Raw genomic sequence first — 13,948 nt, forward strand, 5'->3', positions numbered from 1 at the left:
TGAGCAACACCATTTGGCGGGTCAGAGCACCTCATGCAGCGTCTAGATGCAAGCCCATCCTATCACGGCACCCTAGGATTGTGCTACAGATGGCCCGACTCATGGCTATCTGTATCCATAGCTCTGTCGACTGCAAATTTAAATGGATGTAATACTGGTTCTTTGTCATTCCAAATACCGTTTGCCCCCAAAAGTCTGCGATAGAACGATTCCGTCAGTGGGTTCAGACGCTGACATTGAAAGATAGGTAAAGTGTTCGGGAACTACACTGCAGACCTGGCTGCGTCGAATTTCAGGACAAGTTTAAACAACCAAACACCCGATATGCGACTAAGACCCAAAGGAGAGGTAGATAATTGAATCGGACGAGCTGCCCCTCGAGGGTAAATAGCTTGTGAGAAGACAACATAGAGCAATCACCCTTTCCATGAGAAGACCAGCACATTGGCAAAGCGAAGATTCTTTCTGGTATAGCCTCAGCATCTACCGGATAAGGGTCATTACGCCGACCTCGCGGACAAGATATCCTCTCAGGGCATGAGACCGAAAGATGCTTGGAAATATGTCGTAGTTGGAAATCTCTCATGGATATTCTTAGGAAACAAAGCAAATCTTGCATCATTGCCTGCGTTGACTGAGGTCCATTCCTTCAGAGATCTCTGTTTCTGGTAGTTCGGCATCAGTCACCGCGCTTCAGGGATGGGCCAGATACTCTTTTATTCTCGAGGGACTGAACATGTGTCCGATTACGGACACAAACGTCAACATCGTGGGCCAATAACGCACATACCACTTGCACATGGGCAAATCTGTTATACAGGGATCTGGCGTGTATCTCGGCTTGTTTCTCAGATCTTTGACGTGTCCCTGTGTGTAGCATGTTGACTCAATCAGGTAGCTGGCAACAGGTATTTTTTCCGGGGTATAAAACGGAGAGGGGTTTTGGAATCTGGGGTATGAGAGGGAATGTTTTTGAGGGGGAAGTGTTGCCAGAATCTTTGCCAGCTACCATTTTGGTCGTAGTGGTGTTTTTGCATACGAGAAACAAAGTACGCGGGAACTCAACCTTCTACCGAGTACGAGTACTTGCATGTCTTCATACCATGCGTCAAGCACTTCTCAGCGATTTTTGTCCCGTATCTAGGCGTAATGGGAGTAGACTTTTTTTGGCCATTATTGGATGATTCCTGGGTGTCAGTGGTTGTGGCACGGAAGTCGGAAATACAGTTTTGCGTTGGGCCTGGGACTGGGATTTTGTTGTTTCGTGTCTCTTTCTCTCTGGGCATGTGTCACTTGGGAGTTTACGTGAGATTTTGATTGTGTGTAAAAGACTAGGGGGGAAAAATTCTGTTGGCATCTTGTGTACTGTACGGAGTACACCGGACTTTTCTACAGTACTCCTTACAATAATAATAGGGTCGCCCGACAAGCTACCAAAGCCGTAGCTTGTCCTACGGAGTACAACCAAGGCCTTTTGTACCTAATACCTGTGGATGTTTTTACCCCATACATTGTGCCCTTCTGTTATTAGTAACATTGACTAGCCTCGTCCACGTACAAAGGACTGTCAGCGAGGTCCGGCGAGCAGGAGAGACCATTCCACTTGGGGCATATAACGGGGCTGATTTGCGTCGCTCCCTCTTTCATGTCCGTCGAATCACGAACACCAAAATGCGCCACGCTCAGGACGTCGACTCCTCCTTCGACTCCCTAAGCAGTAATTGCCAATCCGCGCTTTAGGTAAGATTGCACATTATTGACATCCCATCCCCTGTCACACGGTCAAAAAGGACGGAGTAAACGAAGGAATATGCAGGGAGGACCTCTCTTTTTGAAACCCAAGGGCGTCCTCTAGAACGCCCCTGATTTGACGCAGACCTTTTAGATCTGACAGGACCTTTTGGCGCCGGAACGCCATTTGCTTGGGTCAATATCGGCTGGTGGGAGACGCCCTACAGACGGGTCGTCAAGGGACACGCTAAAAACACAAGGCTGTTTGTTGAATCGTAGGGCCAAAGAAGGAAAAAAAAACACTATAGTCGGACGTTTTGTATTTCAAGCAGGCCCTCCCCGCTGTCGATTTTTTCTTTTCCTTCTTTGTCTTGTCGTCAAGTGTCTCTTGCACTCGCACACTGCTCTTGTGTCACTTTCACTTTGCGCCTGCCTCCCCCGGCTCTCTTCCCATTGTACCAGCCATGGCTGACGAAGTCAACAAGCCAGAACCAGATGCGACTACAGCCTCGACACCACCGTCCATCTCTAGTGCAGAGGCTGACAACAAGGAGAAGACAGCCCCAAAGAGCACCACCCTCGATCTCGACCGTGTCGGTGAGACTGAGGGATATGTGCTCGACGAGGCACAACTCAAGGAGAAGTTGGGCCTCGCGCCTGATGTCGCCTTGAAAAAGTCCAAAGGTGGTGTCGTCTTGATCCCTCAGCCCACCGAGGACCCTGAGGACCCTTTGAACTGGTCGAGATGGAAGAAGAGTCTCATCCTGCTCGTCATTGCCGTCAATGCCTGTACCGCTGACTACTCCGCTGCGACTGGCGCAAGTGCTTTGATCCCTCAAGCTGAGGAATGGCGCATCTCTCCCAACACCGTCAACCACGCCACTGCTGGGTATGTCTTCCTCTCATACTCCATAAGTGACCACCAAAACGAATGACCCAAGCTGACATGTCAAACGCAGCAACACCTTCATGTTGGGCGTCGGTGGTCTCGCGACCGTGTGGCTGTCTGCTTACTTCGGACGGTTGCCAGTGCTCTTCTGGTTTGGCTGCTTGTCGGCAGGTACCGCTGCTTGGTCTGCCGCCGCTCAAAGCTTCGAATCATACATGGCATCGCGGATTCTGAATGGCCTCTTTTGTGTCGCGGCCGCAGGAGGCGGGTTGATGTGGATCAAGGATGTCTGGTTCTGGCACCAACATGCGAAAAAGATCAACATCTGGTCCACGGCTATCATCCTCTCCCCCTTCCTCGGCCCACAATTCATGGCGGCAATTGTCAGCGTCACCTCGTGGCGCAAGGGAATGTGGCTAGATTTCGGCATCATCGCCCTCGGTCTCGCTCTGACCTTTGTGTTCGGGGACGAGACCTTCTACCCCCGGCACTTGATGCCAGACCGTATCCCTAAGCGCAAATCGCGCCTCCTGCGTGTTATTGGCGTCGAACAGTACAGGACCAAGTACACCACGAACACATTCTGGGAGGCCGGCAGTCGTCTGGGCTACACAGCGTTGAAGTTGCCCGTCTTCTTGATTTGCTTGTTCTACTTCTTTGACTGTATGAAAATCGGCTCCTTTATCGTTCGAGAATGCCATCGCTAACTCTTCACAGTCCCGTGGACGATTGGCAACAACACGACCATCTCGGTGCTGATCATCCCAGCATACAACTTCAGCTATCGCAATCTGGCAGCCATCTACACTGCACCAGTTGTCGGAGCGATTTTGGGTCTGGTTATTGGACACTTCATGTTTGACTTGGTGGCTAAGCTTTGGGCCAAGCGCCACGGAGGCCGTATTGACCCGGAGAACAGATTGATTGTTCTTTGGTTGGTCTTGCCTTTCAAGCTCATTGGTTACAACCTCATTGGAGTGACCCTGCACAATGCCCAGACCTGGTCATACTGGGTTCTTGCTGTCGGTTGGGCCATGCACAACTTTGCTACCATTGTCACCACGGCTGCAGTTGGTGCCTACCTCCTAGATGGCTATCCGGAGGCTGGTGGCGAGTGCGCGGCTTGGTTGAACTTTGCTCGAACCCTTGGTGGCTTCATTGTTGGATACATTCAGGTCAGTAGCCTCGATAAAATTGGATACCTACGACCACATAACTGACGTCTTGAACTAGATCAACTGGGCAACAAAGGCAGGCACTCAGACTGAATACGGCATTCAGACTGGCATTATGGGAGCAGCCTTCTTCATCGTGGTCTTCTTGCAGTTCTTTGGTGCCAGGTTGAGACATGCTCAGGGCCCATTGAACTTCAAGACCAATTAGGTTGTACGCATGGACGAAGTTTGGTATGAGATTCGGAGTAGTGATATGGTATATTTATCGTACGGGTGCAGGTTTGACACGTCGAGTCAGGATACCTAGTAGTGAGCATTGATGTTGAATAATACAAAGTAATATTGACTTGGTACCTCTTAACTCTATCGCACTCATGTATATGTTTCATGTCAGTACGGAGTATCGAAGCGAGAGAAAATTCCCGCGTCGGGTGCTGCACTCGCGGTTTGCGCGGAATGTTTGGCGATTGTGGACTCGACGTCATGGTCGGATGCGGCTGATGATTGGCTGCCGACCGCGGAGCTTTCTTTCGCTCGTCAACCTGCAAGAACAAGAAACAAAAGCTCTTCGATCACTGCACCGCACTTCTTCCTCGTCACCTCTGCCAGCCAAGTAGTTGTCTCGACCTTCTCCGGCAATCTCCCAACATGTCTCTGGCACGATCGTCTCGCAGTGCACAGGTAAACGGCTTTTCCACCCTGTGTGCGCAGCTGCCGGTCCACTAACGAGCTTTTTTTCACAGTCGCTGTTCCGCGCAACCCAGCGAGCGAGCAGATACCAGACCACCTCTCCTTTCCTTGCACGATGTGAGCAGTCTAATTGTCCGAAGCGGCCCCATGAACGTCCAACTGACCCATCGCAGCCTATGCCACTGTCGAGTCCGATATCTTCAAGCCGACAAAGTATGGCGGAAAGTATACAGTTACGCTGATCCCAGGTATGGCCAACCCTCGCGCAACTTGAATAACAAGGGAGGTTTCGCATACTCACGGAAATGTACACACAGGTGACGGTATCGGTGGCGAAGTTGCCGAGGCAGTCAAGACCGTGTTCAAGGCCGACAACGTACCCATCGAGTGGGAACAGGTCGACGTGACCGGTGTCGAGAGCGGAGGCAAGCACTCGGAGGAACTATTCAAGGAGTCAATAGCTTCCCTCAAGAGAAACAAGCTCGGCTTGAAGGGTATTTTGCACACACCTATCGAGAGGTCCGGTCACCAATCTTTCAACGTGGCCCTCCGTCAGGAGCTCGACATTTACGCCTCGGTGGTTTTGATCAAGAACATTCCAGGTCTGCAGACACGGCACAACAATGTCGATCTCTGCATTGTGCGTGAGAACACCGAAGGTGAGTACTCGGGCCTTGAGCATCAATCGGTCAACGGTGTCGTCGAGTCTCTGAAGATCATCACCCGGGCCAAGTCGGAACGTATCGCCAAGTTCGCCTTTTCGTTCGCCCTCGCCAACAACCGAAAGAAGGTCACCTGCATTCACAAGGCCAACATTATGAAACTCGCAGATGGTCTCTTCAGAAATACGGTCAAGAAGGTCGGTGAGGACTACCCTACCCTGGAAGTCAACGACATGATCGTCGACAACGCTTCTATGCAAGCTGTCTCCCGGCCTCAACAATTCGACGTCATGGTCATGCCCAACCTTTACGGTGGTATCCTTACCAACATTGCTGCTGCTTTGGTCGGTGGGCCTGGTGTTGTCCCTGGCTGCAACATGGGTCGTGATGTCGCTGTCTTCGAACCCGGATGCCGACATGTCGGTCTTGATATCCAAGGCAAGGACCAAGCTAACCCAACCGCTCTGCTGCTTTCTGGCACCATGTTGCTGAGACACCTTGGTCTCGATGACCATGCCAACCGCATTTCCAGAGCTGTTTATGACGTTATTGCTGATGGGTAAGTTTGAGGTTGACTTTCTGGATTATATTCAGGTTCACTAACTGGCTTGTAGCAAAGTACGAACGCGTGATATGGGCGGCAACAGCACTACACACGAATTTGTCCGAACCATCCTGGACAAGATGGAGGCGGAACTGTAAATGTTATGTTCAGAGGAAACAGCCCGGTCGTGGAGTAGGCACTGTCTTTGGAGAGTCGATTACGGAGTATAGCCAGCAGATTGTACGAAGTTTACTTGCATCTTTGCATCTATGCTAGAAATGATATTTGTATATGGATTTGCATGCACTCTTGGTCATTCCTGGTCGTACTTGTAGCAGTGTTCAATAAGTTCCTGTCCATCTAGACGACATGTGTACTCCGTAGATCTTCGGAAAATGGATCGTCACGCCCATTTCAGATTGGCGGAAAGTTGTGATGGTGCCCGGTGGTTTTCGGCTGAGGCGTCTCCGCAGTCAAAAACGCGTACACGGGTCGTACCAAGAGATATGACAAAGGTGGCAGCTCACCAGTTTTCCCTCTCCACAGCATTCTGTACATATAGTTGGCATGTGAAGTCCCCAATGTCTTCCCAACAAGAATAGGACTATGGCTTCACGGTCTATGGGCCATCTGATCTCACTTCCAGGCCGACACCATCCACCATGACCTGATCGATACCACCCGTACACGGCGAAGTCTTTTGGCTTACCTTTCTTTCCTTGACTTCTGCCTGTTCCCCCGATGACTCTCACGAGGCCTACGAGAGATGATAGCAGCCGATCCAGTTCGCAGGAACTGTACCACCGAGCCAGCCTGACTCTCGAGCGGACCCGCACACCCTATCACCTCAAAGCCGAGAGTCTGACCAGGCCGATCGGACTCTCTACCTTCCTCACCCCTGATGGAAGCGCCACATCACCCCTCAGCCGCTCCGAGTCAAGCGAAAGCGGCACGGAGGCGGACGACGAAAAGGGACCTCTTCTGAAAGGTCTCCCGGCGCCTCCACTGCGCATGAGAAAGGGCCTACGTGGGACCTCGCCTGCTGCTCTGACCCCGGCCGCCAGCCCCCTGCCGACTCCTCCGGCATTCGTCGAGGCGCGCGAGTTCGAATACTTCGGCACTCCCCGCAAGACGGCAAGGAAAACACCACAAGCTGGAAAGGTCGTCAAAGATTTTGAAGCCTACAAGGCTCGGAAGCGGAGAGAGATTGTGCGAAGATGTGTCGAGACTTTGCTCCTCGTCGCAATCGGTGGCGTTATTTGGACGAATGTGAAGGACTCCCCTGGGATATCAGACTGGAACAGTGAGCTGCTCGGATACTTGCTCCTTCCTCCGGTGACCTACCTCACCGTACCTCTCCGCCTGACCTTCCGCGCCGTTGCGACAGGGAAGTCAGTCATTCAAGCAGTTCGTCTGGGATTTCATATCCCTTCTCGGTTTGACCCTGGGCCTTTGTTGTATCCTGTGGCCATGCCAGTCCTGATCGCACTATCGTTGTTCCAACGATGTCATACATTTCTTCCTGTGGCCATTGTGTGTGGACTTTCTGCGATTCCGCCATCCGTCACTGCAACGCCACGAGTCAGGGGGATGGGCGATTATGTTCACTGGCTCATAACGATATTCCCGATTCATGCTTCTCAATTACGGTTTTCGCATGAATACCTCCAGAAACCGGTGTCTTTGAAACTAAGCAGCGAGGGCTTGTTGCAGCAAGAGGACTTGACATTGTTATACCCACTGCATCAATCGCTTATGACTATTCTCGGTTACCTCACGACTTCAAGTCTCGATATATCCGAACTTAGATTGTTTTCGACCGCTATGATTCACCTTCTCCTCTTCGCAAGGACCCCACAGGCAGAGATTCTGAAAGCCATGTTATGGCTCGGAGGACTATGCATCTTCATTACATGTAGGCGAATGCTTGCTTGGGAAGTCGCCCTTGCTCGAGTGCCAACCTGGAAACTTCTACGGAGACGTCCTAGACCCGGACTTGTTTCACAAGTCGATCAAGCCATCTGTGTTCTGCTGACGCGTGGACACCTGCGCTCCAGGCGGCGTGAGTCATCCGAGAGTGATTCTGAACGACCGCCGCTACGGCCCATTTCCACCAGCAAGTCCAAACTGCGGCTCAACATCAACGCGAGAGCGTCTACGACTCCAATTGCTGAGCCGATGTCTGCAGTGGAGCCTTTGAAGCCGAGAGAAGCATTTACAAATGGGCCTGTTCTTCAGAAAACGCCTCGCCGCAACACATTCACAGTATTCGAACGGATAGCTAGCAGCACCCAGTCGTCAGCGGGGAAGAAGATGAGAGCACCTCTTGCAGGCCAGTCGAATGTCTTTTTGTTCTTCACTTTGGAGCAGGCTCGAGTGCGCAAGTACGCCTATGCAGCTGCTGCATACTTCTGCGTAGCGGCCACAATACTAGGACCTGTTCGATTCTTTGTTGGCACCAGAGCCCTATCTGGCCATGAACCCTTTGGTTGGGCGATCGGCTACCTTTTTGGAAATATCCCGACTTTCAGATTCTGGGTGGTCAGCAACAATCTCGAGAGATGGATAAGTCTTCCAGCTCGCGTGTCTGCTGACGTCGCGCCTGTTGCTCCTTTCTCGATCGAATACATTCGTCAAAACACCTTGGGCCCAGCAAATACTCGCCTTCTGATCTGCGGGTACTGCGTGGCCGTGTTATTCATGGGTATTTTTGCAGTACTCCGCCTAACTTCTGTGGTCGAAGTCGACACCAGGCGGAAAGTCTTTCATGGTATCATGGTTGCAATGCTTCTTCCTACTATTTTTGTCGATCCATGCTTTATCGCTTTAGCGCTGAGTCTGGTGTTGGCTGTATTTTTATTATTGGACCTGTTTCGAGCTTCACAACTACCTCCCATCTCGAAACCACTTACAACATTTCTAGCCCCATATGTGGACGGGCGTGACTATCGTGGCCCAGTCATCGTTTCGCATATATTTCTACTCATAGGGTGTGCGATTCCTCTCTGGTTATCGCTGGCTGCGACACCGCGTACAGGCGAGGACGCCTGGGGAGGATGGGATACACCAGTTCGCGAACTGTCTATGGTTAGTGGCGTTGTTTGCGTTGGAATGGGCGATGCTGCAGCAAGTTTGGTTGGCAGGCGTTATGGGAAGACAAAATGGTATTGGTCTGGCGGGAAAAGTCTAGAAGGCAGCCTCGCCTTTGCCGTTGCTGTTGTTTGTGGTCTCGCGATGGCCTGGACCTGGCTCAGACTGGGAGGCTGGGCACTTTGGCCGAGTGGGCCGTTGTCACTTATATTCGCAAAATTCGTCTTCGCAGGAGTCGGAGCGAGTTTACTAGAGAGCACTCTGACAGCGGCAAACGATAATGTGGTAGTACCCATAGGGTTGTGGCTGTTAGTGAGAGGATTGAATATATAGACGTATGGGGGCTGGGACACCGCATATACCATACCAATTATTCAGCCTTGTGACCATTCATTCCATTTGGCCTCTGCATATCTATCAGGCGACAAGCGGAAGCCACAACACCTGATGCAATGTCAGCGGCAAAGGATCCGGCGCCCTGCGCTGTATGAGGGCAGCAAAGTAATCTCAGTCCGGAAGTCGAATCCACAGCAATAATGGATCGGCTGACTCCATTGAGCGCAAATGTTCCAAGTGTTGAGAGATTCTGATTCGTCGTATCTACCTTCCAGGTAGGATAACAATATGAGACGTCAGACTAGACAGTAAACGTTTTTGACTAGGTAAAATGGTTAGAGCCAAGTTGTCAGACAATATGTCAACCCATCAGACAGCGCACGTGATCCTTATCAGTTTATCACTGTCAGGCGAGGTGAGGCGAGGCAGGTGCTTTTGTTCTAGGCCAGAAGTGCATCCAAACCATCCTGCGTCAACCGTTCTTCGGACGTGTATGACTAACCTAATCATTCCATACGAACGCAAGATACAATCGCGTCCTGTTCAACTTCAGTCATTTCTTAATCCTTTCCTCTATCTATCATTATCTTCTTTCTTTTATTGCCTTAGCCGCATCCTTTATACCCTGGTGTTACTAGCGTTCTGTGACACTGCGTCACCGATTGATCCGATACTCATCCCGACATCTTGCCGCAGCGAACAATCAGTCTACAAGCCCCCTACATGATCACTGTCCATCGAACTCGGCGCCAGCATTCTAGTCATCAACAAGCTGTTCGATCTTTCAACTTCTCGCTGGCCACTGACACCACATTTGAATTGACGCAGCCTAAGGTCCAAATTGCGCCATCTCCACACTTTGCGGCCTGTCGCCTGTTCTCCTAGTCACCTAATCTGTCGAACGATTACATCTTCGGGCCTTCCTTGATCTCGATCAATCCATGTCCAACCACATAACCCCTACTCTCTACCCACAACTGAGAAGATAGCACTCCAAAGCCATCGCCGCTGACTGCTCGACACAGCTCTGCACGCGGTGTGGCGGAGGAGGTGAAGATGGCGTCTACCACATCACAGTCTAGTACATCTAGACGGTCAAAGGATTCCGATCGAATAGGCAGTTTCCAACGCCATGAAGAGATTGGTCGAGGTAGCTTTGCAACGGTGTACAAGGCTGTACATACCGTAAGTCTGGCCACATCTATCGACCCTGCGGAGATTCGTGCCGTATTTACTGATTGATCATTAGAGTTCCTCCGGTACACAGAGCATCGTTGCCATCAAATCTGTGAATATGTCGAAACTTAACAAGAAATTAAAAGACAATCTCACATCCGAAATCTCGATCTTGAAGGGACTCCATCATCCACATATCGTTGCCCTCATCGACTGCAAAGAATCCAGTGCTCACATACATCTGGTGATGGAATACGTAGCTTTGGGGGATCTCTCACATTTCATCAAGAGGCGGGAACAAATCAAGGACAGTGAGTTGGTGGGCAATACGATGATCAAATATCCAAATCCTAGGCATGGCGGTCTAAACGAGGTGCTGTCAAGGCACTTTCTACAACAGCTCGCGAGCGCTCTGCAATTTTTGCGAGCTAGAGATCTCATTCACCGCGATGTGAAGCCGCAGAATCTCCTCCTCAATCCTTCCCCTGTCTATTTCGAAACACACCAACCTCGTCCGATGCCGTATCAGCCTAGTCAAGATGCTCTCAACCCGGTCTGTGGAATCCGATCTCTTCCCATGCTGAAGATTGCAGATTTCGGATTCGCCAGGTCCTTGCCATCTACAGCCCTGGCAGAGACCCTGTGTGGCTCTCCTCTATACATGGCACCTGAGATCTTGCGCTATGAGAAATACGATGCTACGGCTGACCTTTGGTCGGTGGGAACAGTGTTATATGAAATGGTCACGGCACGGCCTCCTTTCAGAGCTTCCAACCATGTTGAGCTGCTTCGAAAGATAGAAAAGAGTGAAGACAAGATCAAGTTTGGAGAAGAGATCCAAGTCTCGGAGGAGATGAAAAAGCTCATTCGGTCGTTACTTAGAAGGGACCCGAAGGATCGTTTGACATTTCCCGAGTTCTTCAAGAATGAAATCATCACCGGACCTATCCCAGGATTGCATCCTGAGGATATGCCCGAAGAGCTCGAACAGCCAGAGACAGATCGTCGACGAAATAGTCGGACGGATCCTACTGGCATTACTCGTCCAAGTTCGCGGAAGGAGCCCGAGAGTCCTTATAGCGATACTACAAGACTTGCCTCGGCGGAAAATCTTCCACGCAGATATTCTGTGAGTCGCCGAACCTCAGCAAATAAGGATCAGCTTGCAACTTTAAGGCGCCCTTCCAATGAGCGTGCCTCCGGAGCCGCCTCTCCACCCAGTCCCAGCGAACCTCGACCAGCTCTGCATCCACATGCAACTGCGCCTGGAAGACAAGAATTGGTCTATCGGCCATCTTCAACTCCGATGGCTCGTCAATCGAGTGCAGGCTCCCACAAGTTGCCACCATCCTCGTTGCGGGAACAAGTTTACGATGAGAGCCAAGAACTTGCCTTGCGGAAGCAACAAGAGGAGAAAGAAAGAGAGCGTGTCGCTCAAGATATTGCCTTCGAGAGGGACTACGTCTTGGTCGAGAAGAAAGCCGTGGAAGTCAACGCTTTGGCCGATGAAATTGACGCCATTCCCCGGATGAACAGAAATACGGCAGCATCACCGAAATCTGGAGCAATGGTTCGTAGAGCAACGACACAAGGCCCTCCTGGCTCTGCAACGGGTGCACAAACTAGTGCTTCTCGAGCCGTTCAGATCGCGTCTGGTAGGCGTCCAGATACCTTACACAACCGGCAGAGTTCTTATGAGAGACGTTATGGCCCTAGCCCCAGCTCAGCAACATCGGCCATCTCGAAGGCTCTAAATATGGCAAGCGGACGTCTCTTTGGAGTTGGATTTTCTCCACCGGTGAACTTCATGCGTGGCGGCAAATCTCCTCCGATCAACTACAGCCCATTTCCAGCGTATCCTGGTGCCCAAAGCAGTTTGATTGTAGTCGGAGACTCTTCCAAAACCCCAGCAGCCACCGATGAGGATACGAAGTTTGTGCATCTCGTTGAGGAGATTGCGACGCGAAGCGATGTTGTTTATGGCTTCGCTGAAGTCAAGTATAAACAGCTTACCCCAGCCATTCCTTCTCAACCAGGGCTCGGTTTGCGAAACGCGTCCGACGCCACGAGCTATGACAGCCCATTTGGTGCATCCAACGAAGATCTTACTGTAGAAGCTACAGTCATTGTTGCGGAAGAAGCACTCGTACTCTATGTCAAGGCACTCGCGCTACTAGCCAAAGCCATGGATATTGCTGCACGCTGGTGGAACCGCAAGAACCGTGCTGACGCACTAGATGACACAGCCTATCGTTCCTCGACAACTGCAAACCAGCGGATGAATAATGTTGTTCAATGGATAAGAGGTCGCTTCAATGAAGTCCTCGAGAAAACCGACCTCGTACGACTCAAACTTGTTGATAATCAGCGTCGACTACCTGAGGACCACCCTAGCCATCCCAACAACATTTCTACTGCGACAGCTTCCAGCACTGGTATGGGCACTTCAGCCGATCAGGTGGTTGTAAGCTCTGGGATTACGGCTGAGAAACTCATGTATGACCGTGCCTTGGAAATGAGTCGAGCTGCCGCCATCAACGAGCTGACGAATGAGGACCTTCCTGGATGCGAGATCTCGTATGTTACCGCAATCCGCATGCTCGAGGCAGTATTGGAAAGTGACGAAGACGCTATGCCCAAACATGCGAGTAGCGCGAGTGATCAGGACGAGAAAGAGGACTCGGCACCGATTAACGGCTTAGAAGCTGAAGACAGGAAGACGGTGAAGAACTGTAAGTCTGCAATCTGCCGAAACGGATCTGGTATTGACATTCCAACAGTGGTTCATAGTATTCGCGGACGACTCACCGTCATCAGACGTAAGCTACAGGTTGTCCAGAAGCGATCATCTGCTCCGCTACTATCCTCGCCCAGCAGAGCTTCTCCGCCACAACTAAATCGAGGCAGTGTCCCCACGGCTGCCCTTGTTACGCCATCACGTTGACGACTAGCATCATGATTTTTGTTTTCGTTTTGACCTTAGGCAGGTATTAGAACTTTGCCATCATTCCCCTCCCGGCGTTCACCTGCAACAATTGACAAATTCAACGGTTCGGTCTCGCATCGTGTTGATGAGGGCCTTCCTGGACTTGTACTTTTTTTTCATTTGCATAGGCTTGAAGGGATGTGGGTGGGTGGATGGTTGGTGGTTGGTTTGTACAGCGAGGTCATGGAATTTTATCAAGGCGTACGGTTCCTTTACTACCACGACCAGAATGAATTGCTCCAATTTGATGAAGAGACGGTTGAGCTTGTCCCTAGGTTAGGCATGGAAAGATACCCCCGTCATGAGAAATGGAGCTGGTGCAAGGGATTGAATTACTTGAGTGCTGAGTGGCAAGCTTGTTGTGATTTAGTCTTGTACCTCTTCGAGGGTACAAAGGTGGCATTGCTTTTTGACAGCATTGGTAGTGTTAGTCCGGACAGCCATGCTGCCAGGGGAGTTGCCCTTGGTGGAAAGAACGGCGACGAAGTCCTCACAATAATAAGAGAATCAGTTTCGACGAAAGACATTTCGTGTTATCCTGACACGGATATGTATCGCACATTTGTACCAGACTTCTATGGAAAATCACCCACTGAAAATGAATGACCACCTCAAACTAGCTGGGATTTCTATGGCAAGAAAGTACCCAAGCTGTTGCCAGCAGGGTCG

At 50.9% G+C, this 13,948-nt stretch overlaps 4 protein-coding genes across 4 annotated transcripts; all 4 read left to right on the forward strand.

The window, feature by feature from the left end:
* The first annotated feature begins 2,191 nt into the window (after positions 1-2,191).
* PV06_06230 (uncharacterized protein) lies at positions 2,192-4,123 on the forward strand. The gene is made up of 4 exons (XM_016407322.1): positions 2,192-2,620; positions 2,691-3,283; positions 3,338-3,795; positions 3,854-4,123. The coding sequence occupies exons 1-4, from the start codon at positions 2,196-2,198 to the stop codon at positions 4,001-4,003; spliced, it is 1,626 nt and encodes a 541-aa protein (XP_016262926.1). The 5' UTR covers positions 2,192-2,195; the 3' UTR covers positions 4,004-4,123.
* A 231-nt stretch (positions 4,124-4,354) lies between these two features.
* PV06_06231 (isocitrate dehydrogenase [NAD] subunit 1, mitochondrial) lies at positions 4,355-6,037 on the forward strand. The gene is made up of 5 exons (XM_016407323.1): positions 4,355-4,476; positions 4,539-4,602; positions 4,659-4,733; positions 4,803-5,706; positions 5,762-6,037. The coding sequence occupies exons 1-5, from the start codon at positions 4,444-4,446 to the stop codon at positions 5,847-5,849; spliced, it is 1,164 nt and encodes a 387-aa protein (XP_016262927.1). The 5' UTR covers positions 4,355-4,443; the 3' UTR covers positions 5,850-6,037.
* Positions 6,038-6,229: 192 nt separating this feature from the next.
* PV06_06232 (uncharacterized protein) lies at positions 6,230-9,168 on the forward strand. The gene has a single exon (XM_016407324.1). The coding sequence runs from the start codon at positions 6,433-6,435 to the stop codon at positions 9,112-9,114; it is 2,682 nt and encodes an 893-aa protein (XP_016262928.1). The 5' UTR covers positions 6,230-6,432; the 3' UTR covers positions 9,115-9,168.
* Positions 9,169-9,595: 427 nt separating this feature from the next.
* On the forward strand, positions 9,596-13,828 carry PV06_06233 (uncharacterized protein). Its single transcript, XM_016407325.1, has 3 exons — positions 9,596-10,302; positions 10,367-13,025; positions 13,074-13,828. Exons 1-3 carry the CDS (start codon positions 10,174-10,176, stop codon positions 13,235-13,237), a joined length of 2,952 nt encoding a protein of 983 aa, XP_016262929.1. The 5' UTR covers positions 9,596-10,173; the 3' UTR covers positions 13,238-13,828.
* The last annotated feature ends 120 nt before the right edge of the window (positions 13,829-13,948 follow it).

The sequence above is a fragment of the Exophiala oligosperma genome (genome assembly GCF_000835515.1).
Source record: "Exophiala oligosperma strain CBS 72588 unplaced genomic scaffold supercont1.5, whole genome shotgun sequence".
Taxonomy (NCBI): Eukaryota; Fungi; Ascomycota; class Eurotiomycetes; order Chaetothyriales; family Herpotrichiellaceae; genus Exophiala; species Exophiala oligosperma.

Bases quoted from the DNA above. Each gene is read 5' to 3' on its own strand.
- PV06_06231 (XM_016407323.1), top strand. From the start codon at position 4,444: ATGTCTCTGGCACGATCGTCTCGCAGTGCACAG. The intron at 4,477-4,538 runs GTAAACGGCTTT...TTTTTTTCACAG, and splicing joins GATCGTCTCGCAGTGCACAG to TCGCTGTTCCGCGCAACCCA. The intron at 4,603-4,658 runs GTGAGCAGTCTA...GACCCATCGCAG, and splicing joins CTCTCCTTTCCTTGCACGAT to CCTATGCCACTGTCGAGTCC.
- PV06_06232 (XM_016407324.1), top strand. From the start codon at position 6,433: ATGACTCTCACGAGGCCTACGAGAGATGATAGCAGCCGATCCAGTTCG.
- PV06_06233 (XM_016407325.1), top strand. From the start codon at position 10,174: ATGGCGTCTACCACATCACAGTCTAGTACATCTAGACGGTCAAAGGAT. The intron at 10,303-10,366 runs GTAAGTCTGGCC...ATTGATCATTAG, and splicing joins TGTACAAGGCTGTACATACC to AGTTCCTCCGGTACACAGAG. The intron at 13,026-13,073 runs GTAAGTCTGCAA...ACATTCCAACAG, and splicing joins CAGGAAGACGGTGAAGAACT to TGGTTCATAGTATTCGCGGA.
- PV06_06230 (XM_016407322.1), top strand. From the start codon at position 2,196: ATGGCTGACGAAGTCAACAAGCCAGAACCAGATGCGACTACAGCCTCG. The intron at 3,284-3,337 runs GTATGAAAATCG...AACTCTTCACAG, and splicing joins CTTGTTCTACTTCTTTGACT to TCCCGTGGACGATTGGCAAC. The intron at 3,796-3,853 runs GTCAGTAGCCTC...GTCTTGAACTAG, and splicing joins TCATTGTTGGATACATTCAG to ATCAACTGGGCAACAAAGGC.